At 41.0% G+C, this 24,020-nt stretch overlaps 3 protein-coding genes and 1 long non-coding RNA gene across 5 annotated transcripts; 2 read left to right on the plus strand and 2 right to left on the minus strand.

Moving 5' to 3' along the window:
- Window positions 1–446: 446 nt before the first annotated feature.
- LOC126605727 (uncharacterized) lies at window positions 447–3,150 on the plus strand. Of its 2 annotated transcripts, none has more exons than XM_050273165.1 (3): window positions 447–573; window positions 951–1,059; window positions 2,675–3,150. In XM_050273165.1, exons 2-3 carry the CDS (start codon window positions 987–989, stop codon window positions 2,887–2,889), a joined length of 288 nt encoding a protein of 95 aa, XP_050129122.1. In that variant the 5' UTR covers window positions 447–573; window positions 951–986; the 3' UTR covers window positions 2,890–3,150. The 2 variants fall into 2 exon arrangements, with proteins under 2 accessions (XP_050129122.1, XP_050129123.1); XM_050273166.1 differs by having other exon boundaries at window positions 553–607.
- A 5,238-nt stretch (window positions 3,151–8,388) lies between these two features.
- LOC126605728 (cytochrome b-c1 complex subunit 9, mitochondrial-like) lies at window positions 8,389–10,580 on the plus strand. Its single transcript, XM_050273167.1, has 3 exons — window positions 8,389–8,662; window positions 9,607–9,654; window positions 10,284–10,580. The coding sequence occupies exons 1-3, from the start codon at window positions 8,543–8,545 to the stop codon at window positions 10,332–10,334; spliced, it is 219 nt and encodes a 72-aa protein (XP_050129124.1). The 5' UTR covers window positions 8,389–8,542; the 3' UTR covers window positions 10,335–10,580.
- A 2,307-nt stretch (window positions 10,581–12,887) lies between these two features.
- LOC126602995 (receptor-like protein 51) lies at window positions 12,888–13,789 on the minus strand (the record flags this gene model as incomplete). The annotated part of the gene is made up of 1 exon (XM_050269776.1): window positions 12,888–13,789. A coding segment is annotated over one exon (591 nt), but the record flags the coding sequence as incomplete, so codon positions are not given.
- Window positions 13,790–19,327: 5,538 nt separating this feature from the next.
- On the minus strand, window positions 19,328–21,100 carry LOC126605729 (uncharacterized). Its single transcript, XR_007617033.1, has 2 exons — window positions 20,454–21,100; window positions 19,328–20,274 (listed from the first exon to the last, which is right to left on the minus strand). It is a non-coding gene; the product is annotated as an uncharacterized LOC126605729 (long non-coding RNA).
- Between the last annotated feature and the right edge of the window lie 2,920 nt (window positions 21,101–24,020).

Here is a 24,020-nt window from a genome sequence, read left to right on the forward strand (position 1 = left end):
AATGTGCGAGTTTAAAAATTCTCATGTGAATAGCTTTTTAACAATTTCAAGAAAAACTATCAATATTAACACATTAACTCATTCTATTTGTGTAGTGTTCTAAAAAGTGGCATAAACGCTCGATGTTGCTTCTAGACAATCGGCAGCAGAACACCGCCGTGACTAACCCAAAATAGTTTAAGAAATTGGCGAGGTTATTATGTGGCCTCTTGGGCGGGTTAGGTGTCCAACGTAGTTAAATTGAGTTTTTTTTTTTTTTTGCCAAACGAAAGATTTTGTTAAATTAGCTACCAACGGGATTTAAATCTACGCCGTCATACAAAGGCTCAACACCTTAAAGAGCCACTTGCTAATTAAATTGAGTTGATAATCATGTTATTATTTTGAACGAGGTAAGCATTTGAGATACGCATACTTCACGGAATCCAGGCCCAACCCAAAATGTAATCGGGCTTAAAATTTGAAGCCCGCCTTTGACCGGGCTTCTTAACTGATCTTCTCCTTCGACGCCAATATTCTCGAATACTCGACGCACGGCGGCTGATAAGTCTAGGGTTTCGCCATTTCTACCAGGTAAAAATTCCACCTCCTTCCTTACATTTATTCTGTGAGTCGATCTTCCTTTCTGATTCTCTTTCTTTTTCATTGAATTATTAAATCTTAACATTTTGGTTAAATTATCAATTAATGTTGTTTTTCATCGCGACAGAGTATGCTCGATCGGAACTCAAAAATTGCTTTTCTGGATCAGATTATTTGTTGATGTTAGAAATAATTATAGATCTGTGTTTTTTTTTTTTTTAATTACGTCAAGAATTATGAACTGAATCTGATTAGATTAGCTTCAGTTCTTAAGAATTTTACTAATTTATTCGGTAATCTGTGTGTTAAATTGTTTTTAGTTTTTAATTTTTTTTCATGATTCAAACGAGTTTTCTTTGGTGGTTAAGGTGGTAAGAGGCAAGAGCTTGTTCTTTCTTACAATCATGAGCATGAACGGAGGGATGCGGGCCTGCGCAAAGTTGTTGAGGGCTTCTGAAGCTTCTCGATTGAAATCAGGTTATTTTGATACCGTCTGTCGCTTATTTTGTTTGATGTCGATGCATATTATGTAATAGTCAGGTGTATGCATAATGTGATAGACCGATAATACTCATTGATGAATTGCACCAAGTCCCGGATGTAACTTTTGAGTGGTCAATAAGTGTAGGATTGAACGGTTTAAGCCCGGTGATTCAAACTTGATGAAAATTAGGAAATGTGTCTGGACTGCAATGTTATTTACTTTTTTTCTCCGTTCAGGGATTGTTACGAATGTTATTAGGCATAAATCATGGCATTCAGGTTTTCTCCATTGCAGATGGATTGGTTATGGATAAAAACATAACCCGTTACCTGTTTGATTCTCGCCAGCTCCGTTTGAAGGAATAGTATACTAGTACACATCCACTTTTCACCCCATGCTGCTTGTAGTTATAGAGCTTTCCCCTCCTTCAGGCCTTGTTCCTATTTCCCTCATTGCCTTTTAGAGAATCGAGTGAACTTCCTCTGATGGCACTCGTGTTGTCACGCGGGCATAGAGAAACCTCAAAGTTATTCCTTTCTTTTCTCACTTGTAAGAAGGTGTTACCATTTCTCCTCTTATGTAAAAGAGAGGTCTTATACTTATCTCTATTCCACCATGGTTAGGTGCTTTTGTAAATTACTTTTGGCCGTTCCAAATGGGTTCTTGGTCGAGAAATTGTGTGCAAGGGCTCAATTTCACCCGGCCAATAATGATTATGGGGCAGCCTCAAGGTTTTACATGTTCTCTTACATGTTATAATTCAGGGAACTGCCCCAAATTTTTATTTTTACCACCAAGTACCACTGTTCCAACCACTTACCGTTTGCTGGAGTATAGTTTCTTAGGTACTGGCTCAATTTTTGGCATGAGACATTTACAGGTTTTACTTTTAAATGTGAGGGGAAATAGGAGAAACTCCATGTAGTCAATATGTTATCCATATTATTGATACCATGTCAATATCGTGTTGATATGGATGTCAATGTGGTGTCTATATGGATGTCGGTGTATTGTCCATATGGATGGCTATCAATATATTGTGAGTATCCCACTCCACTGTTCATGGAGTGGGATTCCTCTTAAGAAGAGACTCCTCGTTAAATTTATAATCTAGTAACCTACACCGAGAGATCTATTGGTAAAGACAATGGTGCCACCTTGTGTTGCGCGGTACCAATAGTAAAGGCAAATCTTTGCATGCTCCAAAGTCCAAATAACTGGCCTATAAACCAAACTTAAATAACTGTCTATGCTATGAGACCATTATTGCCATTGGTATTTTCTAGTGTTTTCATGCATCTGATATAGTTGGTCAATAAAATACAATTAATTTGAACTGATTCTTTTAATCGAGTTTGATTGATATGCTCATGTGCTTCTAGAGTTAAGTACTGAGTGATTTCACTCAGTGACACTAAATCTTTGTCTTATCTAGAAGTTCATGCTTTTACATGTGTAAATCCCCAGCAATCCATCCATAGTGGAGAATGAATGGATGCCTTATATGTTTATAACTTAGCTGAGGTATTGATTTGTTTGAGTTTTAATGCGGAACCTTGTTTCATTGTATGTACTAAGTAGAACTAGTGGCTACTGTGCTTTTACCAGGAACTAGAGGGTTCCACTCAAGTGGAGTGAAGAGAATGAGTGATCACGGCCACGATGAACCAGCCTACATGCATGCCAAACACATGTATAACTTGGACCAGATGAAAAACCAGAAGTTGCAGGTGAGCCTTGGAGTGCTCGCTGCCTTCAGCATTGGCGTGGGTGTTCCGATTTGGGCTGTCAATTTCCAACAGAAGAAGACATCCTCTGGTTGAGATGGACGAATGCAGGAATAAGAGACGCAAAAACAGTGCAGTCCGGACACTCTCTTGGATCCATTTGTCATTTACTTCTCTTGTTAAAAGTAAGTGGTGCATTTGTTTGATAAATTTTATGTTAACCTATCATCGTGGCACATAAGAATCAGATTTGAGCGTTAAAGTTTCCGTTTTCCCTTTCGGTTCAGTTCTTTCACAGCTTTAAGCAATGGCAGTTAAGTAGACAATAAAAAGAAATCCTGAATTTTGGATGCCAAATGATATGACCTTGGGCTATTTGTGTATTTTTATCCCTTTATAATAATCTTTTACGTGAGTTTTCTCTATTTTTATTAAAAAAAATGAAAGGAATTGTAACGAAAACTCAGAAATAGCCATTATGCACCACGCGATCGAGAAGAAGTGTATGTTGATTAGTTTGGAGTGTTAATAACTTCAACTTAAATTGGGTACTCAATTTGAACGCACTGGCCATTGGGCCTGGGATTCAAACCTTTTATATTCTCATATTAAGGAAAATTTGGGCATATATTATCTTATTATTTTGTCAAAATACTACAACAACAACAACAAAATCTTTTCTTACTAAGTGAGGTCGGATATATGAATCCTAAAACGCTATTGCGTTGGGTTTTGTGTCATGTCTTCTATTAGATCTAAGTACTCTTAAGTCTTTTCTTAGAGTCCCTTCCAAAGTTTTCCTAGGTCTTTCTCTACCCTTTCGGCTCTGGACCTCTATCTGTAGTCACATCTTCTAACCGGGGTGTCAATAGGCCTTCTTTGCACATGTCCAAACCATCGTAACCGATTTTCTCTCATATTTCCTTCAATTTTGGCTACTCCTACTTTGCCTCGGATATTTTCATTCTTAATCTTATCATTTCTCGTGTGCCCACACATCCAACGAAGCATCCTCATCTCCGCTACACCCATTTTATGTACGTGTTGATACTTCACCATCCAACATTATGTGCCATACAGCATCCCTGACCTTATTATCGTCTTGTAAAATTTTCCCTTGAGCTTCAGTGGCATACGACGGTCATACAACACGCCAGAAGCACTCTTCCACTTCATCTATTCAGCTTGTATTCTATGGTTGAGGTCTCCATCTAATTCTTCGTTCTTTTGCAAGATAGATCCTAGGTAGCGAAAGCTATCGCTCTTTGGTAGTTCCTGGTCTCCGATCCTCACCCTTAACTTATTTTATTGTTTTGTCAAAATAAAATAAAATAATACACATCGGTGTTATGTGACGAGGTTCTCGGAATTCAAAGATAAGGACATTACACATAGCAAAAAGTAGGGGAAAATTGATTGAAATTATCCATTTACATATTTCAATTGTTGGGATGATCGAAATTTAATCAATTAAAAGTATTTATTTCTTTAGTTTAAGCAAATAACTTCATACAAATAACAAAACAAAAATTATAGGAATACAGGGTGTGTTTGTTGCATCGGACTATCTCGGACTGGATTTCAAGGACTAAGCTTGACTGGCTTAAACTACACTAAGCTGGATTGACTTAGTGAAGTGTTTGGTGCAGTATCGGACTAAAAAGAAGGATAATACCAAACTACAATATTATATTTTTTTTTTAATTCATATCTAATAATATTATATTAATTCATTCGACATTTTTTTATTCTAAAAAAACTCTGCCTCTCTCTGGAACCCTCCATCAGTCCATCCTTTTCTCCCTTGTTCTCCCTGTCCCACGCTCTCCTCCTTCCCTTCCCTATTTTTTCCGATTAATTGCCAAAAAAATTTCTACAAAACAAATAATCAAGTTTGGTTTTTCAGGTTTTTGTTCGGTGGGCGTGGAATCCCTAATGGGCGAGCTTGGTTGGCCTAGATCCGTTCGATTTTGGGTTTGACCTTGTTGAAGTGGTGGTTTGTGCTTATAGCGTCGTCGTTGAAGCGGGGACTAGGGACACTTCTGGCCGTCGTTGCACTTGCAGCAGCGCTTATCCGGCAGCATTCTTTCAAATATCTCGTCTTTTGGGGATTTGGGTTTCAACGACAATGTAGGTTCGTCATCGATCATCAAACGGCTACTAGGACGATGCGAAGCATACTGGAGTCCTGGACGAGCCTAAGATGAAGCAAAGCAAGTGTAGGGGATAGGATTAGCAATCATCTCGTTTTTGGGGGGTTTTGCTAAGGCTTCTTAGCGAAGCGTTTAGTCCTAGCGAGTCCGACTTAGTCTCATTCAACACAATCCTTGCTTGCACCAAACACAGTGTAAGTATCCTAGCTAGTCCAGTGAAACTTAGAAAAGCCAATCAAACACACCCACAAAGTTTTGGATATCTGAAGTCATGATCTCTATCATTCTGTATAAATTTTGAAGCTTTTAAACTTTTTGATAATTTCAACTTATTTTCTTGGTCAGATTCAAACCCATGTAAACTATCAAGCTCCTCGGTATCATGCTTGTTGGGGTTAATATTTAGCATTGGGCTTGATAAGAACAAGGCCCAAGGAGGTTAAAATTGAATGAAGATTTGCTCGAGGCCCAGTCGACAGGCCAGGAACAAATTGGCGCCTCTTCAATTAAAGCATAGGCCATGTGTCTATGATTGAAATGACAATTGACAGAGACCACCTCACTATCAGCCAAAAAGTACTTTCTAGTGGCACTAAAAGTAAATATATGATGACTCATTGCCCTTGAGAACCTTCGGCCAAAAGCAAGCCACAGTCAGGCCAAATTGCCTATAAAAGGTGAAGCAAGCACAAGAGACAAGGACACTCAACTAATCAAACAAACAACATACAAACTCTACTCTCAAGCCAGATTTGCATCCAGAAAGCTGAAACTCGCTTAGATTCAGTCCTTTTAGCACTAATTCTCTTAGAAAAGTTATCTTTTGTCTAGTGTAAAAGCTCTGCTACTTTCCATAATGTTGTAGTATCGATTCCCTCGTGTAAAACTTGTTTACCATCCATCCCTTTTTAGTATAACCTCTTCGTTTGTACTTTCATTTAGAAGATATGTCACTTAATACACTTTTCAGTATGTATTCAAGTTATTTCCAATTGTTTTCTACCTAAGAGTCCCATTTGCATTTGAATCTGGTTAATTTAATAAACCTGCTTTCATTAAGAACAAATTGGAATCGAGGAAATGGTTTAAATGGCTCTAGACTTCTTCCTTTTTGGACATATAAGATTATGAACTAAAGGTCCTTGTTTACAAGGCAAAAAAAAGAACTTAATACAGACTTAACTCATCTGCGACAGTTCCTTGATAACAAGAAGTTTAAGTAAACTTGGAGTGCAAGTAATCAACTTAAATCTTATCTATTCAACATCTGTTATACGAAGATAGCAGTGGCACGCCTACCACTTTGTTAGTTTGATTGTGAGCCTCAAGGCCTACATCTAAGGCCCACATCTAAGGCCCCACAAAGGCAACTTTCAAGCTAACTTTGAACTCTTTTTGCAGCATTCTAAGCAGCAAGAGCCCGACTACCAAACACCAAATACCATTCACCCTTGGGGAGCTATGCGAAGGGTGAAATCCATCTTTGCCTCGAACAATGCTCATTTGTTTCCTCCGCACCTGGTTCGTTACACTATTCTTCGGTATCTTCTGGTAGAACAAATCTATGAAACTTATCATCTGAGTTGGAAAGACATTTACTTGTTCAACCAATGTTGAAAATTTGTCAAGATTTGTTTGTGTTTAAGAATCTTCTGGCCAAAAAGTTTGAATCCATTCCTTCAATCTGTGTGGCTATTGCTTTCATCCCTCGCCAAAAGGGTTCTGGTTACCTAAAAAACCACAACACCATATCATGCGCATTGAAATGAAAATATTACCGTTTTAGATATGTCATATGCAAGTCACATGACTAAAGTAAATGAAGAAGAAAAATTTTATTGGAACCTATATAACCTCTTTCTACACTCAACTTACCATCTACACCTCATATTATTTTTAAGGAAAGAATTAATATCTCTTTAAACCCAAATTTATACCTAAACTACCCTCACAAACCCAATTCAAAATGTGAATATATATTTACCCCGTTTAGAAAATAAAAATCCCAATTGAATAATTTGGTGAAATTTCTACTTGTTTATGAATCCTCCATATACCTAACACTTCAATCTTGTTTTCTTGATATCCATGTCCCTCGTGATTGTATTTGGATAAGCATAAAGTACATGCTTTCATATGTCTATACTTAAAACACCAAAGAAAATAAACTATAATAACTTTTCTTGCTATGTAGATATTGTGAGATGCTGCAGTTAGGCGGGAATACTAGAGGTATCGACGAAGCTGCCATAGGTGTAGAGAATGGTGATGGATAATTTGTGTGGCCCGTAGCGATGGAGGATGAGCTTGCCAAGCTCTACCACGAGATGATGTGTTATACTTAGAGGTGACTTATCATCGGGTGGTGCTATTATTTTGGCAGGTAGTTTATTAAATACCTTTACTCATGCTCTCGTTCCCGTCACGTAAGAGCTCCATACTGGAATTCACATAACTGCTCATAGTGAAATCAATTATCAGGGTAAGTCTATTATATTAGTTTCAATTTCCGAATATCACTTGGTTGGTTGGGTAATGGACAGTAGACTACAAATTTCTTGCTCACTCTGGGTAATGGACAGTTTGTTCTTATCTAGTTTAGTTAGCAAATCATTTTGTTACAGCTGTATGTAAATGGAACCAATCATAACTGACTGACAATTATGTCCTGAAGGTGCTACTGGAAAGGGTATATATGGTGTGACGAAGATGGATGAGTTTGTCGTCCCATCTTCTACCCCTTCTGCAGTAGCCATAATAATGCGAGACCAATGAAACTTACAACCGCCTCGGGAACACTCACCTCCTTCTCAAGTTGGGGAACCACTTATTCTCCGTTGAAATATTCAACCAAGAACAGAGTCTTAAGTCCAAGGTGAGGCTTTGCAACCACTTACACAATGAAACCCAAAACCCATCTTCTCAACTTTCAATGTTGATGGCCGTAAATTGACACTGAAAAACTCATATTCTCAACTTTATAAAAATAGAAATCAAACGAAAAATTGCATTTCAACGTAGGATCAATGTAGGGTTTTAGCTGGAATGAATGTAGGATAAACATTACATGATGGTAAGATTTTATTTCGGTGTGGGTTTATTGATAAATTTGAGTTTTATTGTTAATTTCATCTTGTACTTAACGGTAATCATGCAATAAAGTAAAAAAGACAATTCATATTTAACGTTTAAGTTAAGTTTGAAAAAAGTTATATAGGTTCAAATAAAATTTCTCAATAAAAAACTGGATGGAAAAGTTTAAAATCTCACGGTAAGGAAGAAATTGACAGGTTGTAATGAGTTTCGGGCCTAAAATGAAAAGAAGAAAAAGATAGTAGTGCTTTCCTTCTTGCAAACTAAAGCCTTTTCTGTTGGGTTGGGCTCTCTACCTGTCCGTGCTCCTCGCCCAATCGAAAAAGGTAAATAGCATCTCCCGATACAATCACTCTTTTGCTTTTTAATATTTTCGTATCGTATACCAATTCACCGTCCATTGTTGTCTTTGATCGCGTCACAGTTTATCGTACTGGTGCGAGCTCCGACCAAACCCTAGCCCACGGATCAGAGGCGAGTGAAAGAGACGCGCGCACTTCGCCATGGCTTCAGCAGCCGGAAAAACCAGCGGAGGCCTTTTCGAAGGGCTCTACAGGGTCATCATGCGCCGGAACTCAGTCTACGTCACCTTCGTCATCGCCGGCGCCTTCCTCGGTGAGCGGGTGAGCCTCTCAACTCTCAGATTTACGGCTTCTTCGCTAATTAGTCGTTTTGGTCTGTTTGGCGATCTGTTTTTGTAATTTTCTGTTTGGTTGCCCAGAAAATCGGAGGAAATGAAATTTGCTTGATTTGCTACTATGTAAACTTTGGCTAGTGTAGTTGCGAGCTCAGAAATAACCCATTTGCTTTATTATGGATTAGTATTGTGTTTGTGAGAAATGGATTGAAAGTTGATATTGTTTTGTAGGGATTTATTTAATTTTTTTAATCTTTAATTCGACTATTGTTAATCATGTCGTAGTCATTTGCTTGCGCAATGTGAGAGATTTAAATTACGACAATATTTGGTTTCTATATTCTGCTGGTTGTGAAATTGTATCCAGTAATCTTATGCCGTATGGACAATCAATTTCTAACCTCAATCGAGTTGAGGGTCATACATTGTGGAACCATTGAGATGTAATTCTTGGCTATCTTAAGGAGACCAAGCAGAACGTAGGCCTCGTTTGGCGGCTAGGGGGTATTTTACTGGATTCAATGTTTGTTGAAGGAAGAGATGGATGCTAAATTTTGTCCAAGTTGAAGGAAGAAGATGGGTTGGACATGACAAAATGTTTGTTCCTTCCAAATCCTACCATTTTTGTGGGCATTTTAAGGGATACTAATCCGTCTTAGACCTTGAATTGGAAGTTGACAGCTATTTGTTTATTCAACATACAATGAATCTTGTGAGTTATCATATCCAGTCCTTGACACCAAATGAGGCCATATAAAGTCCCAATTTGTGCTTTAAAACGACTACCATGCATGGTTCTGTATGATTTTTTTTCCTTTCCTTTCTGAATTGTTTTGTATTATTTGATGTGGCATTTGGTTTCTTCTCCTCTCTTTTTATGAAAGAAGAACAATTTCCAGAGCTCTTATGTATTTAATTTGCTGGTTTCAGGCCGTGGATTATGGAGTTCACAAATTGTGGGAGTACAACAACGTTGGGGTATGTCCACCATTATCATTTTAATATGTTATGCATTTTCGTATTGTTCAAAATATGTGCTTGATGTATACAAATATAGTTGATTGGAGAATTATATGTATGCATATATCTTCGTGTTATTGTACGGGTTAGATACAGAATATTGTATTGCATCTACCCGTTTTTCCTTCTTTTAGTGCATGTTAGTTTTTCTCTGAAGACAAACTTTTGCCCATTGCTGGAGCTGTTGCATACCACTAGGTCATGTGCGTGTTTGGATGTATATTGAACCTTTCATGTTCGGGAGAGCTGGTAGCCTGTTAGAGGAACTTTTATTAATCTGACCATCGTTGATATGGGTGGATTTTTTTTTGCACATCCATGTCCTAGACAATGTATATTGAATTGCAAATACCTTTCATGCAGTTTAGATTCTTTCTTCCGTTCTAAGTAGCTTTACAACATTCTTGATATTGAACTTTTTTTTGGGTAAATTACATTTTATACCCTCAAGTTTGGGCATCATTTTGCTCTCACACCTCATCTTTCCAACATTACAATGCCATACCTAAAGTTATTATTTTGTTGCAGTATCATACATCCGTCATACGAGTTTTACATCTGAACCGAATGTTCTCTTTTGAATGCAGAAACGGTATGAAGACATTCCAGTTTTGGGGCAAAGGCCATCGGAAGAATGAGTTATAAACTCTCTCCTCTTTCACTCTTTCATAGTCTTCGTACTTTTGGAAAGTTGGAGTATTCAATCGTGCATTAGGTACAAATTCTTGTTTCTGTAATGAAAGTTTGAATGGACCGAACGTAGTCATCAAGCATGTTCCATTCGATTGGGTGTTTCTAAGTGCTGAACAAGTTCTGTATGGTCACATTGACTCTAACAATGGTTTTTGTTTGCTTGAGATATATTTTTTCAGTTCTTTGGCGCCTCTCCCTCGTGCAGTTGTTCTGTTGTTTGCATAAAGGCAGATAAGAGCGAAAATAGGTTGCTCTAGTACTTCGAGAGTTGTTATTACCGCTCTAAAATAATTATACGCCCTTCCTCCCTTCCTCTTCCCGTACTTTTTACATTAGGTACGTGTAAATAGACAATCGAAGGTTCTGAAAAAAAAAAGAAGAAATAACATGATTGACATTAGGAGTAGAAAATTTATTTTGAAGAGTGATCCGCTTCCCCTTAAAACAAACCTTTTAGGTTTGAGGCCATGTGGTTGAACCACACCAAAGAAACTTGGTCCACTAGGTTCTCATGTCTCAAAAAGTTACTGAATTTGCTACTGTTGCTCAGAAGCGGAATGTAGATAGTGCATGGAAAGGATCCTCTCCAGATCCCATCCACTAAGTCCATTCAAGTCCACTTGTTCGAAATATTGAAATTTGATTCAACGGCTAAAGTTGTTATAACTTTTAAAGAGATTCTCTGTTTGTAGCCGTTGGATCAAATTTCAATAGCCTAGATGAGTGGACTTGGTAGACTTGGTGGAAGGGATCCGGAGAGAATCCCATCTCCACGGTGCATGAGTATTTTGAAGTGTCACAAACAATTATTTCTGGCTACTACCCTTTTGTTTCCCTGTATTTTCAAATTATCCTCAAAAGTGAATTCATGGAGTTGAAATATAGGCGGGGTAGGCTTTTATAGATAATTATTTCTTGGCCTAATCGGATAAATGATCCTCGTGGTCATAAGGTATTCAGATGATAGCCCCTGTGGTAAAAAATTTCGGATTTAAACCCCTGTGGTCATAGTCTGTTAGGATTTAAACCCCTGTGGTCTAAGTCTGTTAGGATTTATGCCCTTCTGTCATTCCTCCATTAGGTTTATGTTGACAAAATCGGATAAATAGTCCTCGTGGTCATAAGGTATTCGGAAGATAGTTCATGTGGTAAAAAAAATTCGGATTTAAACCCCTGTGGTCTAAGTTTGTTAGGATTTATGCCCGAAACTAGAGGTTCTATCATTTCTCCGCTAAGCTTACAGGTGGAACTAATAAATCACATAATTCATTAAAATTCAAGATCTAATAAATCAAATAATTCAAAATGCCTTTATAAAATTAACGAGTTTTTGACTCCCGAATGTCCAACCGATTAATTAATTCTTTATACATATTATATTTTTCTTTGACAAATAAGATAGTAATCGTTGGCGTTTTCCCAGAATTTTACGTAAACCTCTCTTAGATAAATAGTTTTTTTGTGTAATTGTAAATGTGAAGTAAGTCTTTGTATCCTATTGGTGAAACTAACTATTTGAAATTCAACAGATCATCTGTTTTCGTCTTTTTCTTCTTGTGAAATAATTAAGATGAATGAATTTTTTTACCATAAACTGAAATCTTCTCTCCCCCCCCCCCCCTTTTTATTGTAAGATATTTTTTATTGATATATATTCAGAGAAACTCTGCTCCACCTGTAAGCTTAACAAATGAATGACATAACCTCTAATTTCAGGCATAAATCCTAATAGACTTAGACCGCAGGGGTTTAAATCCGAATTTTTTCTACCACAGGGGCTATCTTCCAAATTCCTTATGACCACGGGGACCATTTATCCTATTTGGCCAACCTAAACCTAATGGAGGAATGACAGAAGGGCATAAATCCTAACAGACTTAGACCACAGGGGTTTAAATCCTAACAGACTGTGACCACATGGGTTTAAATCCGAATTTTTTTACCACAGGGGCTATCATCCGAATACCTTATGACCATGGGGACCATTTATCCGATTAGGCCTTATTTCTTTTATACAAGCGAGACTAGACGACTTAAGGTGCAAGAGTGAATAAGGTACAGTCTCTTTTGATACAGAAGAAAAAGAAAAATTTGACAAAAATTTAATCAAGTAAAGTCCTTTTCAAATAATTTACGCACCTATTTTTATCTCTCAAACACTTTTGTTAATTTTTGCCAATGATCTTCTTTAATTTATTTGACCCGACGGTCTAAAATTAAAAGGGACGTGAGAAGTAAAAATAAGTATAAGTAGCATTACTCTTCGAGTAAAGCTGTACTTTTTGTTTTCTATCAAATAAAAATATTCGAACCACTATCCTTCGATTCAAATCGTTGTCCTCCACATTATAAAATATTGTTTGTAACAAAACTATGATTATTGACTACTGACAAAACATATATATTTAATATTTCAAAGTTTTGGTGTCATGAAACTAATTTGGGTAAATTACATTTTACCTCCTCAAGTTTGAGGTCAATTTCAATTCCTTACGATATCTTTAAAACATTTCAATTTCATACCTTAAATATGATTTAGTTGCAATTTCATACAATCCGTTACATAATCTGGTAGAATGGCCGTTAAGTGATGACGTGTCAAATATGAGGGGCCCATTTGTGCTGACGTGGCTACCACATTTGTGCCACGTGGCTAAAAATTTAAAAATTTTAAAAAATTATTTAAAGAAAACTTATTTACAAACAAAAAAAAAACCCAAATCCGCTTCTTCCCCAAATTCCCCACCATCCCGCCCCCCAACACTCTTTCGCTCGCACCATTCTCTCTCCCCAACTATATGGGCAAAGCTTAGGCCAATAACCGCATCTCTTCCTCGGCTCTATCCCATCTCCTCCGTGCTTGTCTGCAACCAATAATCCTTTGGGTTTGGGAAGCTTTTTCCGCCGCCCTATAGAACTTCAACCTCTTCTTCCTCGTGCTACCTTCTTCCTCCTTGCAAATCCCACGCATTGCACGAGACTCCCTGAACTTCCTCCCTCCCTCGCCACGCACCAACACACTGCAAATCCCTGCCTCAAGATGAACTAAGTCCGAGATTACTGAAATCGACTCCGGGATGGCATCGGATAAAGAATTTGAGGACAAAGACACGTTCTTTAGCGAAATCAGGTCCCCGATCGAAGTAGGTATTTCTCCATTGATGGAATTGGAGGACAGGTTTAAGGTTTTGAGGTTTTCGAGGAGTGTAAGGGAACTGGGTATCTTTCCCCGAAGCTTATTGCCGGAAAAATCGATGTGGGTAAGGTTTAAATTCATGTGTTTCCGAATGTTACCGATTAAATTGGCATGGGAGATGGTGACTGACCTGAGCTTCTTCAAGTTTCCAAGAATGACGAAGGGTCCGGAGGCCTTAACTTGGACGTTGGAGAAGGTGAGGTTTTAGAGGTAAGCGAGCCAGACTCTGGTGAGGCGGCGGAGGGAGTTGATGCATGTGAAGGAGTGGATGGAGGTGACGAGGTCAGCGGGGAAGCGGATTGGAGCAGTAGGGCAGTTGAGGAATTGGAGGGACTGAAGGGTGGAGAGGGATTTGAAGGCGGTGAAGGAGAGAGCGACGTCATCGGAGCAGTTGGCGAGGCGAAGGGAAAGGAGGTGGCGGTGTCGTGTCAAGGTTTAATAGTGATAGAGAGGCGTGTTCTTGGTGGTTATGGAAGATGGGGTTGATCAAAGGGAGAAGAGGTGTGGGGATGGTAGAGGAGCGGATGAGGAGTTAATCAGAGAGAAGAGGGGTCGAGGGGTGGGGTGGGGTTGATTTTTTTTGTTTTTGTGCTGACATTTTAATTATTTATTAAATATTTCAAATAATAATAATTTTTTTTATATGTTATAATTTTTTCTATCCACGTGGTGCAAAGTTGACATCCACCTCATTAAAAAATTTGGTCTCATATCTGCCACATCATCACTTAACAGTCATTCTAACAAATTATGTAACGGATTGTATGAAATTGCAACTAAATCAAATTTAAGGTATGAAATTGAAATGTTTTAAAGATGTAAGGAATTGAAATAGACCTCAAACTTGAGGGGGTAAAATGTAATTTACCCAACTAATTTAATTAGAAACAATAAATAAAATTAAGTACTATAAAATTAAGTATAAGAAATAAATAAATAAAATTATTTAAATTAATATTTCCGTTTCCATTACTTCTTTACGTTAAAATTTTGTTACTTATCATTGATTTTTAGTTAATTGTTCTTAAATTTGACTCGTAGGTGGTCAAGTCAAAGCATCTTTAAAGAATATGTCAAAATGTCAAAACCAACACTAATAATTAAAAAGGCGACAACAATGTTTTTCAATAGAAAAGTTAAATTTGATGTAGCATGACATTGTAGACATCGAAATTTCGGTAAATAAATGTTGACCGATAAATCAAAGTGTCAACGCTCATGTATTACATAAATTTTACACGTAGCATGTGACTCAACGAAAATTGAAATGAGTTGGAAAAGTCATCAAATAGGACACGTGTCAACACCTGGCAGAAACGACTTATTTCATCTGGAATATTATATTCAAAATTAGGCCTTGGAAAATTCTATAAATAGAAGCCAATTTCATTCATTTGGGGGGGAACCAATTCATATTACACCTTGAAGCTCTGAAGCTCTGAAACTCCGAAGCTCTCAAGCATCTAGGTTCCCGAAGAATCAAGAAAGCCTTCTTCGTTCTTCGTTCATCGTTCTTCCAAGATCAAGCCCCGACGGCCCTTGAAGAAAGTGTTCTTCGTTCATCGTTCTTCCAAGATCAAGCCCCAACGGCCCTTTGGATCAACAATCATCCACCAATTCAAGATCAAGCCCCGACGGCCCTTGAAGAAAGTGTTCTTCGTTATTCGTTCTTCGTTCATCGTTCTTCCAAGATCAAGCCCCGACGGCCCTTGGATCAACCATCCACCAATTCAAGATCAAGCCCCGACGGCCCTTGAAGAAAGCACCATCGTTCATCATCCGTTCATCCAAGATCAAGCCCCAACGGCCCTTTGGATCAACAACGTCGACAAATCCACACATCCAACCGTTCTTCAAGATCAAGCCCAAAAGCCCTTGAAGATCCGTTCATCACTGTTCTTCAAGATCAAGCCCAAAAGCCCTTGGAGATCCGTTCATCACTGTTCTTCAAGATCAAGCCCAAAAGCCCTTGGAGATCCGTTCGTCACTGTTCTTCAAAGATCAAGCCCAAAAGCCCCTTTGAAGATCCGCTCAAATCCACCTTCAAGATCAAGTCCACGGCCCTTGAAGAACGTTCATCCTTAGATCAAGCCCAACGGCCCTTTGGATCAATCACAAATCCACAAATACACACCTTACGGAGATCGAATCAGAGGATCAAAATAGAGAGAGATTGTAACCCAAAATCATCAAATACTTAATATTTGTTTGTGCACGTTGTTCTTGTCTCTTTCGTTTCAGGAATTTTCCGTGTTCACAAATTGGCACGCCCAGTGGGACAATCTCTACCTCTCATCTCTTTCTCCGTTCAAGGAATCCAAGCACACCTCAAAGTCAATGGCATCAAGCAAGGGACAAGCCATTCTCGCAACTACTGAGGGAAGGATCCTAAGCACTTCTGCCGCAAACGGACAATCCATTGGCGCCACAACCGCTCCTCAACATGCCACTTCAAAATTGGTGCCGCTAAAAGAGCAAGGGGAGCATCCAAGGTGTGAGTCTGTCATCAACCTGACCTCGCTGGGGGCACCGAAGCATGATGCTGAGGCACATAAGATGACATCCCAAAGCAGCCAACGACGTTCTTCATCAGCATCCTGGATGTCTAAAGGAAAGTCACGTCTATTGGTCGCACAAGTCATGACTATCGGCGTTACCTCCGTTGAAGAACAACTGGCTCAGATGAATGAAGCAATCGCAAGGCTAACCCGAACTGTGGAAGAAAAAGACTTGCAAATCGCTGCACTCGTCAGCCGACTGGAGCCACAGGACGACGAGAACCCTAACCCAGAAGATGAGCCTCAGGTGGAGAAAAACGATGCGAAGCCCGAGCCAGACCAAGCAGCGGCACTCATGGGATCTCTTTCTATCCAGCAGCTGCAAGAGATGATCACCAACACCATCAAGGCACAGTACGAAGGGAGCTCAAATACCTCCGGGTTGTACTCAAAGCCGTATTCAAAGAAGATCGACGCCTTAAGGATGCCGAGGGGTTATCAACCACCAAAGTTCATGCAATTTGATGGAAAGGGAAACCCGAAACAGCACGTTGCCCACTTCGTTGAAACTTGCAACAACGCAGGAACCGAAGGGGATTACCTCGCCAAGCAGTTTGTGCGCTCGCTGAAAGGAAACGCCTTTGAGTGGTACACGGATCTGGAGCCTGAGTCCATCAACAGTTGGGAGCAATTGGAGCGGGAATTCCTCAATCGCTTATACAGCACCCGCCGCACTGTGAGCATGCTAGAGCTAACAAGCACAAAGCAGTGGAAGGACGAGCCAGTCATGGACTACATCAACCGATGGCGTAATCTAAGCCTCGACTGTAAGGACAGACTCTCCGAGATTTCTTCAATCGAGATGTGCATCCAAGGCATGCAATGGGGTTTGCAATACATCCTTCAAGGCATTAAACCGCGGACCTTCGAGGAATTGGCCACCCGCGCCCATGACATGGAGTTGAGCATCGCCCATCATGGGAAGAAGGAACCGATCGCCGACTACAAGAACGATAAACATCTTGAGACAAAGGTGGAGAAGGTTACGGGAAAATCCCCCAAGGAAGCAATGACGGTCAACACAGCTCCCATCAAAATCTCCACACGAGGCAAGGCGATTCAGACCAAAGCTTTTCGTGATCAAGAGATGCGTAGACGCACTTTGAAGGAGCTTGAGGAAAAGATTTATCCATTCCCCGACTCTGATGTAGTTGCCATGCTGGATGACTTGTTGGACAAGAAGGTGATCAGTTTGCCTGAGTGCAGACGGCCGGAAGAGATGAATCGTACCGACAACCCAAGATACTGTAAATTCCACCGCTTCATCAGTCATCCAACGGAAAAGTGCTTCGTACTGAAAGATCTCATCCTGAAGCTAGCACAGCAAGGGGAAATCGAGCTTGACCTCGAAGACACGGTTGCGGCACACACTACTACTATCGTGTTTGAATCACTCGATCCTGTGCATCTCCGAAGCATGCATGACCATTCCCGTCAATGTTCAAGTCACATGGCACCTCCTACACAACCATCACCGGGGGCAAGCAACCAAGATGCATCTACTGGTGATAAGAAAGGGTGGACATCGGTGACCTACGAAAAAACGAGGAAGCCAAGACCACAAGCCACAAGGCCAAAAGAGGAGCCTAAACCCGCCCATCGAACTTCAGTCTTCGAAAGGCTGAATTATTCAAAACCTAGAATTGCAGCACTTGATCGCATCAGTGGTCGAGACCAAAATTCCGTCTTCAAAAGGCTTGAGACGCCAACACCGCAAAGATCAGTCTTTGAAAGGTTATCAAAACCCAAGAAACAAAGCGGCACAGCTAGATCTCCTCCGCAACGGTCGGCTTTGGACAGACTTGAAGAAACTAAGAAGCCTTCTAGAAACAGGAAGACAACGCCAAAGGGAGAGAAACTCGACAGTCTAGCAGGAAAAGACAATGTTCAAAGCTTGATTCCTTCAAGGATGAAGCGCCAAACAACTTTGGAAGTCGACACAAAAGGACCACTGAAGGTAAGGAGGCGCACCATCATCTACACCGGCCAATCTTCACGGCAACAAACCCAAGAGGATCGCACTGAAGAGAAGGCCCAAGAAGACAAAGAAGACGAAACCCTGGAAAAAGACGTCACTTCCGGCTCTGTCAACTCAAAATTTTCACCTCAATCGCTGGGGGCATGCTCCAAAAACATGCCAGTCAAGCCGAGTGAAGTTGAAGGATGGACTTATGTCACTCCGAAGAAATTGCACAAGAAGCATATGTCTTCTCCACAAGCTCATCAATGGGAAAGGGGGCAAAACAACTCCTGTTCACCTCTAGAACAATGTGAAAGTGTTGGAGATAATGAAACTTTGACACAAAGATCATCCATCCCCATCACGATGCGTGACATCTTCCCAGAAGACTTCTTCAACTACTCAGTCAAGGCTCCTTGCTACGAAGATTGCGAGGAACGACTCTCTCAGATCGCTTGACAAACAAATGCTCCTTGTTCGCACGAGCCTAAACTGCACACCAATGCTCCTTGTTCGCACGAGCCTAAACTGCATGGCACAACGCTCCTGGTCTGCACGAGCATAAAAGGCAACACCAACAGCTCCTTGTCTGCACGAGCCTAAACTGCAAGACACAATGCTCCTGGTCTGCACGAGCATAAAAGGCAACACCAACGCTCCTGGTCTGCACGAGCATAAAAGGCAACACCAACACTCCTTGCCTGCACGAGCTGAAACTGCAACACGGCACCAAATGCTCCTTGCCTGCATGAGTTAAAAATGCAAACGGCACAAAAAAGAAAATACCAAAAAAAAAAATGTATGTATTTGAACTACGTTACGACTTGATCTCTTCTTTGGAGGGGTACGTAGGCAGCTCGAATGTTCAATTTTTCGAGTTCAGTCACATCAAAATATAAATAAATGTTTTATTAAAGAAAGTCAATTTTATTTAAAAAAAAATGATGAATACATATGTTTATGTATTTACAAAAAAAAAAAAAAAAAAAAAAAAAGTTTGTACAATATATATATGTATATATGTATACATATATATAATCTGCAATTGCTTCGGCCCAGCACGGTTCACACCATCAACAAGGCCACCAAATGTTGGGCCCAACTCCTGTGGCCCAGTTCTTCACATCCGGCTTGTCTTCTTCCCCTACGCCTCTCCAAAATGCGGAATCTGCTTACAGAGTGTGAAAAAGCGGTCAGGGCACCGCCATTTTTACAGCGGAGTGCTCCCATTCCTTCCACTTCGCCTGCATCTCCGCCCACGTCAAGAAGAACAGCCTCCTCCTGTGCCCCGTCTGCAGTACCGCCTGGAAGGAGCTGCCGTTAATCTCCGTCCAGATCTCCACAGAAAACCCAAAACTGAACCAACTCACTCTCTCTAGAAATTCGATTCTCCTTCTCCATAGCTCTCTGCAAGTGCAATGCAAAACCAATTAAAGCTTAAGCTCTCAAATATTTTTTTGATCCGCATCCGGCTCCTGCAAGACTCGAAACTTATCAGACGAGATCGAGAAAGCCGCTCCGGAGATTCGTCAGGTCGAGAGTACTCTGGTTCGAAGAATTGCAGAGCAGATCCAATTGAGGGAAGAAACTGTGGAGGAGTTCACAGATACTGGTATTGATACGAACAGTCGGGTTTCTGCCGGACCGTCGAACCCGATTCCCTATCCATCATTTCATCATCAAAATCCTAATCGTCTTCGTCAATCTCTTTCTCTGCCGGATCCGAACTCGAGCCCGTTTGGCATAATCGTCTACAGCTCCACGCCCGACTCGAACACCAAGTCGGACCCGCCATTTTCTTCCTCTCTGTCTTCGAATCTCGCGACCAGGCTGCCAAACCGGACCGAGAAAATACACCTGGCTTTTTCCAGAAGTATGAGCTTGCCTTTGACCATGGCGGACTCCGGGTTCTCACCAAGTCAAGGGGAATGCAGAAGGAAGGAAAACCGAGACTTCTAGTTCAAGTAGCAGCAGTGGAAGTAGCAGCGGAAGTGAGAGCAGCAGTAGCGGAAATGATGGTGTTAATAATGCGGGCAACGATAACGATTCAGTCAACCCCATCTGAGACATCGAGCAACTATAATCTTTCGGGCAAGTTTGTCGAAGGCAGTCAACAGTCCCAAAGATGTTTACGCAGAGTTTGATGAGGATGATGGGAATTCATGGACTCACTTTGTACCACCTTAAGAGCCACCGCCAGCCCGACTAACTCCTCATTTTCCAAAGCCTCGGCAGCCTCAGGTTCGACAGCAGCAGCGGGACTCCATGAGCCATGCTTCCTGGGCCATCATCTCCTCCATCGAGCAGGAAAGCCGCAACGACGACCACCGCTTCCTTGATCCACAACTACCGATCCAAAGATCGAGACCGAGCTCTCCAACATCTGTGACGCCAGTCTCCTTCGTCTTCACTCCACCCAAACCCCAACTGCTACACATGGTGCGCACACCCGGAGCAAGTGGACCTCCAAGCCAGTCACATTACCGTCGATCAACTTCCGGAGCTTAGAATTCAGACTTTTCAAGGGAAAGAAGCACCGGAATCGAACAATTAGGGCTTTCAGCTTCGAAACCGTCCGGGATTACGATCACCGCCGAGGTTCGACGGAGGACTCGATCTCAGTGGATTGCAGACTCAAGTGAGGCACTTTGGGCAAAAGAAAGGTACTTCTAAAGAAGTCTTCAGAACCTCCCTCCGCAGCAGCGAGCAAAGGACAGCCACGTCACTCTCTCTCCCACAGCGCCATGAGCAGCTTCACCTCCTGGAATCTGCTTGCAAGCTTGCCGTCGCAAAAAAAAAAAGCAGGCTGACTTCCTCTACGACCAGACAGCTTCTATCCCCCTTGCCGTGCTCCATCTCCTTCGTCTTTAGTTCACCCACGGTAACATCAAGACCACCCAACAGCCGCGCCACCTTCCTCCACACCTACCTCCTCCGGGCCCCTCCTCCTTCGTCATCTCTCGAGCTGGGACTGGGTTTTCACCCACAAACCCAGGCTTGCATAGCACCGTATATAAAGAAAAAAAAAAAAATAATAATAAAATAATATCTATGTATATATATCATGGTGCGGTGTGAGTATAAGGGCCATCATTTCATTAGTGATGGTGGGTGTAAGCACCACGAAAGGAACAGAAAGAAAAGGGAAAGGCAAAGGTGGTGCTTCAGGCACCATGTGCAAAGAAAATTAAAAAAAAAAATATATATATATATATATATATACATATATATAATAAATAAATAAATTTAAAAAAAAAAAAAAAAAAAAAAGACCATGTGCAGAAAAAGAAAGAAAAAAAAAAAATATATATATATATATATATATATATATAAAGAAGTAAGTGAATCCTTGGTGGCTAGCACCATGCAAAAAAAAAAAAAGAACGGGAAAAGGTTTTGGAATGGTGAATCAGTCCATGTGAAAAAATTAACATGTATGTATGTGTGTGTGTACATAATATATATGATTACAGCAAAAAAAAAAAAAAAAAAAAAAAACAAAACAAATGCATCGAGAGAAATAAAGTCCGTTTTATTTATTTTTCTGAAAATTTTACATAAATTTGCATTATACATACCTTAAAAAAAAAAAATCAAATCAAATCAAATCAATTTTACAAGAGGGGATCTTCAAGGACGATCAGGTGGCGCCTCACAACTCGACGGAGCTCCAGGAAGAGGAGGCACCGGAGGTTGACTATTTGAAGCCTCAGCAGTCGGCAGAGCCCCAGAAGACGAAGGCAAATGCTGCTGGAACAAACCCACAAACCGCTGATGATCAAGTAAAATCTGACCATCAGATTCCTGCATCTGGTCAATCTTCCTCTTCATGTTTGTCGCATAGCTGTGTGCGAGCTTATGCAACTGTTTATTCTCCTGCTTGAGCCCTCTAATCTCCTGTTTGAGACTCATCACTTCAGCCGCCAACGATTCAACTTGACGGGTTCGAGCAAACAGGCGTTGGGCCATATTAGACACAGAACCTGCACACTGCACACTGAGAGCCAGAGAATCCTTAACAGCCAACTCATCCGACCGTTTGGAAAGTAGTCTGTTATCTCTGGGAGTGACAAGGTTCCGGGCCACCACCGCAGCGGTCATATCATTCTTCACCACCGAATCCCCAACGGTAAGAGGACCAGTATGGGATATGAAGGATGGGCGCCATATGTTGTCTGGAGAAGGCGGGACTGCCTCTTCACCAAGATTCAAGTCAAAACGACGGTCGGAGGGTCCAGACATTTTCAAAGTGTTGAAGAAATAAGAGATCGGACAAATCAAGATCTTAGAAGTGCAAGAAGGGAGTTTTCACAAGCGAAAATTCAAGTGTGCTTTGAAACGAACTGCATGCCTCTATAAAAATCAGCACTCGACGGGATTTCAAAGATCGAAGAGGTGAGCTCAGAGTTCGAAAATGCCGATTCAAAAATCGAAGAGGCAAGCTCAGAAATCGGAGAAGCATCTTGCTTTTCCAGACGCGTTAGCACCCGTCACACGCAAACTCAGCTTTGCGGAAATCACGGGCAATTTGTTAAAGCACCAATCCCAGGTATCGAAGAGGCGCCAGTCTTTTCCAGACGCGTTAGCACCCGTCACACGCAAACTCAGCTTTGCGGAAATCACGGGCAATTTGTTAAAGCGCCAATCCCAGGTATCGAAGAGGCGCCAGTCTTTTTCAGCCTCGTCAACACCTATCACATGCACACTCAGCTTGGCGGAAATTACGGACAATTTGTCGAAGATTTCTGGTAAAGAAGAAAGCATGTGAAGCCATATAGATCAATCACGCATTGGTTGCCAACACGAGTGAAAGAATAGTACCTCTACAGGTATCAAAGAACTTCCTATAATTGTCTACCTTCGCCTTCCATAGCAAGGCAGACATACAGAGTCTTTCTTCATGTCCAAAGATGCTTTCCCAAAGAAGCCTCTCGAGTCATTCAGTGTTCCTTATTCCTTGGGGTACCTCTGCAAGCCAATGACTCCAAAGCAAAAGTATCTCATATCACCAGGGTAGAAAGCAAGAGTATCTCATATCATGTGTTCTCCCTACCCTTTCCTTTGTCCTTGTTCTTACCTACAAAGACAAGGATAAAGAAAACAATATGCCGGAACTTCCACTCAAACTCGGGTAAGGAACCGACTGCTTGGAACCCTTCCCTGATTGCCTACCTAGCACTGCTCTCGAGTACTCGCCTTCCACTGCTGCTGTACTTTCAAAGAAGCTGCCACATCTGCCTGGAGAACAGATAAGGCAAGTGAAAATGATACCTTGCAGCATGTGGAGACAAGGTGCAGAAGGAACAAGCAGAGAAGAATGCGGTCTGCACGATCAACTCAGCAGAAGGAGTCCGAACTGAGGAACTCGAGAAGCTGCCACATCTGCCTAAAGAAACAAGCAGAGAAGAATGCAGCATGCACAGTCAACTCAGCAGAAAGAGTCTGAGATGAAGAACTCGAGAAGATGCCGCATCTGCCTGAGGACGGTGAACTCGTTTTGACCCTCAAATTCTTGGGTCGACTTACTAGGCGTTGTGGGCTGCACATGCCGATTCACCACCCTTGAATCGAATCCTTAAAGATCAAGTCACCAACTGGAAGAAAAGCCCATCAATCTTGAAGATCATACCGTTGACCAAACTGCTCAGGTGTGAATTAGAAAGATTGAACAAAGCAACAAGTCGTCACATTCACCTCGTGCCTGCTTGCCATGTGTTCGAGTCAACCTTCAAGAATCAAGCCTCAACGGCACTTGAAGAAGTTTCCGGCCAAATTTAAGATCAAGCCTCGACGGCCTTTGAAGAAATCACAAGTCCGATTCAAGATCAAGTGTCTACCACCCTTGAATCAAAACCTAGTTCAAGAATAAGCTGTGGAAAATCAATAATTGGAGGAATCCAGAAAATCCTCCAACCCA

Source organism: Malus sylvestris, chromosome 15 (genome assembly GCF_916048215.2).
Source record: "Malus sylvestris chromosome 15, drMalSylv7.2, whole genome shotgun sequence".
Lineage (NCBI taxonomy): Eukaryota > Viridiplantae > Streptophyta > Magnoliopsida > Rosales > Rosaceae > Malus > Malus sylvestris.